Here is a 4,276-nt window from a genome sequence, read left to right as displayed (position 1 = left end):
CCCCCCCCCGATGTTGGCACATCTCCCTGCCTTCCGACACTCACCCTTCAGACGCAGACACAATCACCCTCCTGCGTAATGACTGGCGCTTTTCCGCCGTAAGTCAATTCCTAAGCCTCTTCGGCTTGGGCCTCGGCGTGCCGGAGATCGCCACTGAGGTATGACATCCCCGATGCCCCGCCCCCTCGTCAGCTCCAGACCCACGGTCACTTACCCCCCCCACCTCCACCTCAACGCCGCCCCGCCCCGCCCCACTCTCTTAGGCCCTTGAGCGTGAGCTTTCCAAGCCGGCTGGTTCCTCGCCCAGTGTGGCTCTTCGCATTGCGGCGCAGCGTCTCTTGCGCCACCTGCCGCGCCCTCCCCTCTTCCCGGGGTCGGCCATTCCTGGACGGTTTGCGTACGTCTGTCATTTTGCCGGCTTCGGTCTTTGCCCTTCGCCGGAAATCCTCACCTCCCCCCTCCCCCCTTTGCCCGTCCTCCCGGAATCCGCCGATCTATCCCCCTCAGATTGCCGGATCGCTATCCGGAGCATGTCCCCATTTGGCAGGCTGCGCTTCATGCCTCGCTGGAGCTCTTCGGCCAAGAGCAGGAGGCGTGCATTGCCGAGGCCGCGAGTATCAATCTGTCCACCGGCCGGCCGCATGCTTTGGACCTGGCCAACCTGCTGGAGGCGTCCTTTAAGGATTTCACCGCCGAGTCTCGGAATGACGTGCTAAACTCGTCTCCTGGCTGTGGGAAGGGCCTCTGGAGCCTGGAGCCACTTGAGCGCGTGCGTTCTTGCCCTCGGGTGTCTTTCTCTGACCGGCCCCTTGCCCTGACCATTCCCTCCCCTCGTGCATTTGCGTCGCAATGCAGTTGGCCATCTTCCACGCCCTATGTGAGGCGCAGCTGACCCGGCCCGACTATCTACGCACACGGGCGTCCGCCATCACAACGGCCATTGCGTCGCACGCGTCCACTTCCTCCTCCAATGTCGACCTGGCACCGAATTTGGACGATGAGCCGGATTGGGTACGTCCATTCATCTCCGGCACACATGCCGGCATGGCTCTCCTCCCCTCGATGGCATGGACCGTTACTTACCGGGACACAGCGCATCGAGCCTTTTGCCGTTGACAGCGACTGGAACTCGTATTACATGTTTGATGGTGTGTTTCTGTGGTCCCCTTCCCCCCCCCTCTCCTCGCTGTCTCCTCTTTGATTTCCCCTGTCTTCGGCCTGTCCCCTCCGCCCCTCTCTCTCTCCCTCTCTGGTACTCACCCAATCTCCCTGAACAGACACTCGCGTATTCCGGCACTCTTATGGCCAGCCCCCGCCTTTGCTGGAGGCTCCTATGACCACCGCACCCGGGGACCGCACGATCCGGTCCACATCGCGCGATGTCTTCACCTCCTGGCCGGCGGAGCCCTGCTCCGAGACTTGGGAGCCAGTGGCCTTGGATCGGGACGCCTTTGTGGCCCTGCCGTCGCTCATTTGCCCGGTCTCAGCCGACGAGGAGGATGACTCCGACGAGGAGGGCAGCGAGGACGGCGATGAGTCCGGGTCCGATGACTCGGATGCCGAGGCCGATGCCGATGGGTCGGATGCCGAGGTGGCCTCCGACGAGGAGGGAACTGATGCCGCGGCCCAGTCGGACGATGATGGCCATGACGCCCCGGAGGCCGACACCGATGACGATGAGGATGCCGAGGGTGAGGATGACGATGAGAATGAGGATGACGACGATGATGACAGTGATGAGTCGGAGGGCGACGACGAGGATGCGGCCCTCCTCCAGGCCGCGGTGCCGTACGTGTCGGCCGACAAGTTGCGCCCGGCGCTGGATCGGGTATTTGAGTCGCCGCTGTTCGCCGCGATTGTCAACAGCCTGGAGAACCGGGAGCGGGTGCTGGCCCGCGTGGCGCGGGACAGCACCGAGACCGTGGCCGGGCTCGGATCGGGCACTGCGATGTCGGTGGCGCACTCGGCCTCCGGCGAGGTGGTCGGCTTTGTGGAAGTCAAGCGCTCTGCCCGTTTGGCGTCCATCCGCGAGCGCCAGGCCGCCGTGGAGGCGTACTCCGCGGCGGCTCGAGCGGCGGCGGCCGAGGCGGCCGCCACAGCGGCGCGCGAGGCCGAGGCCGCCGCCGCCGAGCTCCGGCGTCGCGAGCTCGACGAAGACGCCACCTGGCCGGGTTGGGGGTCGCGCGCTGGCATGGGCCAAGTTGACCTGGCCCCGGCCCCGGCTGATCCCCTGACGCGGAGCATGCTTGGCTATGGCCAAACCCCGGGTGGTGGGGATCTCTACACCCGGCGGGCGTTGCGTCGGCTGCCGGTGCGTGGGCTAGTGTGCCCGGCCCGGCGAGAGGCTGGTCGTCTATTGCGAAACATCGTCCGCCGGGATTTGGCCGCGGCAGCTCCCCCCCTGCCGGCCATCCCGGTGTCGCTGAGTCGGGCTGGTGCGCGAGCGGCCGTGGCCGCGGCTGCCACCAGTGCTTTCGCGGCTGGAGCTCCAAACTTCGGCAATGCCGGGACTCTGGGTGTGGTTCTGTCTGGCCTGTCGGCACCGGACCTGGTAGCCGTGTGGGCTCTGCATGAGCGGGCGGCAGCTTCCTCGCGCGGGGCCGCGCGTGAGGCCATCGCCCGGGAGCTGGCGGCCATCGCCGCTCGAGCTGAGCGGGCCAAGGCTGCGGCGGCCCGGCGTCGCGAGGCCGCTGCCGAGACCCAAGCCAAGGAACGCACGGCCAAGGCCGCCAAGGCGGCCAAGGAGAAGGCCGCGCGTGAGGCGGTTCGCGCACGCGAGCAGAAGGCCCGCGAGGCCGCCAAGGCCAAGGAGGCCAAGGCCAAGGAGGCGGCGAAGGCCAAATTGCAGAAGGAGCGCGAGCGCAAGGCCAAGGAGGCTGCCAAGGCGCGTCAGCAGAAGGCCAAGGAGGTTGCCAAGGCGCGTGAGCTCAAGGCCAAGGAGGCTGCCAAGGCGAAGATCGCCAAGGCCAAGGACCTGGCAAAGGCCAAGGCCTCCACGACGGCAGCGTCGGCGGCGGCGGCGGCGGCTCCCGGATCTCCAGCGCGTGCGGCGCGGGCGTCTCGCGCGGCGCGCGCCTCCTCCGCTCGACGTGGCGTGGCGGCGGCGGCGGCGGCGGCGTCGACCACCGCAGCCGGCGGCGGCCCCATCCAGACAACACTGGTGGTTGGCCGGTCGGTTGGCGGGGAGTCCAGCTCGACTGCCGCCGGCCGGGCTCCCTCGCTGACGGTGACGCTGCCCCGGGTGCCCGGGTCGTCGGCCCCATCGACGCCTTCGCGCTCGGCTGCCGGCGGGTCTGCGCCGTCGGGTGGCACTGATGCCGGGTCTCCCCAGCGTATGGTTCAGCAAAAGTTGGTCTTTGGCCTGAGCCCGGTGGTGACGGTCACTGCTGCGGGCAGCCGGGACACTGATGCCCCAGCCGCTGCTACGGCCTCGTTGCCGGTGAAGCTCCCTGCGTCGCCAGTGAAGCGCGCATCCCCGGCATCCGCCACCATCACCAGCAAGCCTGGCAGTACCAAGCGGGCCCGCGGCAACGCGCAGCCCCGCTCGCCTCGCGAGTAGGAGAGGCCGCGCCTATCCCTGTGAGACCACTGCTGCCACTGCTGGCCAATTGGTGTAGCGATGTTGTTTGCACGTCGGCATGGCCATGTCACAGGTTGCCGAGCACGTCTGCCTCGTTGGTGGGGGGTACTCCTCATCTTGTGCCCGGAGCAGGGACTGTGTGTGTGTGTGTGTGTGTGTGTAGCTTGTATGCCCCCTCTCTTGCCATTCCCACAGGCCTCATGTGGTGCTCTGTGGCATTGGCGAGGGTTCTCCTCTTCCTCTTCTTCCTCCTTCCGATTTGGGGCCTTCACCCCCCCCACAAGACACCAATATAGATTTCATATTGCATCAGCCTTGGTGTTCTGCCCCCTCTTGAGGGCCATGTTCTGGGCAATGGTTCTACTACCCCAAGTCACGCGATCCAATCACGCGCCCAGTCATAACCCACAACTGAATATGTGGCACTTTGGGCTTGGGGGCTCTCCCTTTCTGTCTCTCTCTCTTTCTCTCTCCAGTCGTGAGTGTGTTTCTTGGGTGTTAAAATGTTCTCAGGCCCCGCCGAGTCTTTTTCTCTCCAGCCCATGGGGGCGAAGGGTCTCATGGCGTGGGCGGGCTGGCGTGGGGCAACTTTCACTGCCGCTCGCGACAGGTGGGGCTCTTCTTCAGAGGGTCGGTCGTTCGTGCGGGCCCTCCGTCCCTGGGGCGTTCTGGTACACGGTGTCTGTCCGCGCGCGC

The 4,276-nt window shown here is 66.4% G+C and overlaps 1 protein-coding gene across 1 annotated transcript in view; it reads left to right on the top strand.

Moving 5' to 3' along the window:
* Positions 1-3,715, top strand: part of H696_02974 (hypothetical protein) — a 6,927-nt gene extending 3,212 nt beyond the window's left edge. Inside the window, exons 3-8 of the mRNA XM_009496858.1 lie at positions 52-158; positions 264-397; positions 508-769; positions 856-1,011; positions 1,094-1,148; positions 1,278-3,715. Coding sequence (XP_009495133.1) covers positions 52-158; positions 264-397; positions 508-769; positions 856-1,011; positions 1,094-1,148; positions 1,278-3,559 — 2,996 coding nt within the window. The 3' untranslated portion in view covers positions 3,560-3,715. The remainder of the gene's footprint in view (positions 1-51; positions 159-263; positions 398-507; positions 770-855; positions 1,012-1,093; positions 1,149-1,277) is intronic.
* The last annotated feature ends 561 nt before the right edge of the window (positions 3,716-4,276 follow it).

The sequence above is a fragment of the Fonticula alba genome, assembly GCF_000388065.1.
Source record: "Fonticula alba strain ATCC 38817 unplaced genomic scaffold supercont2.4, whole genome shotgun sequence".
NCBI lineage: Eukaryota > Rotosphaerida > Fonticulaceae > Fonticula > Fonticula alba.
Note: the sequence above shows the minus strand (reverse complement) of the source record. Positions and strands in the feature narration are given on the sequence as shown.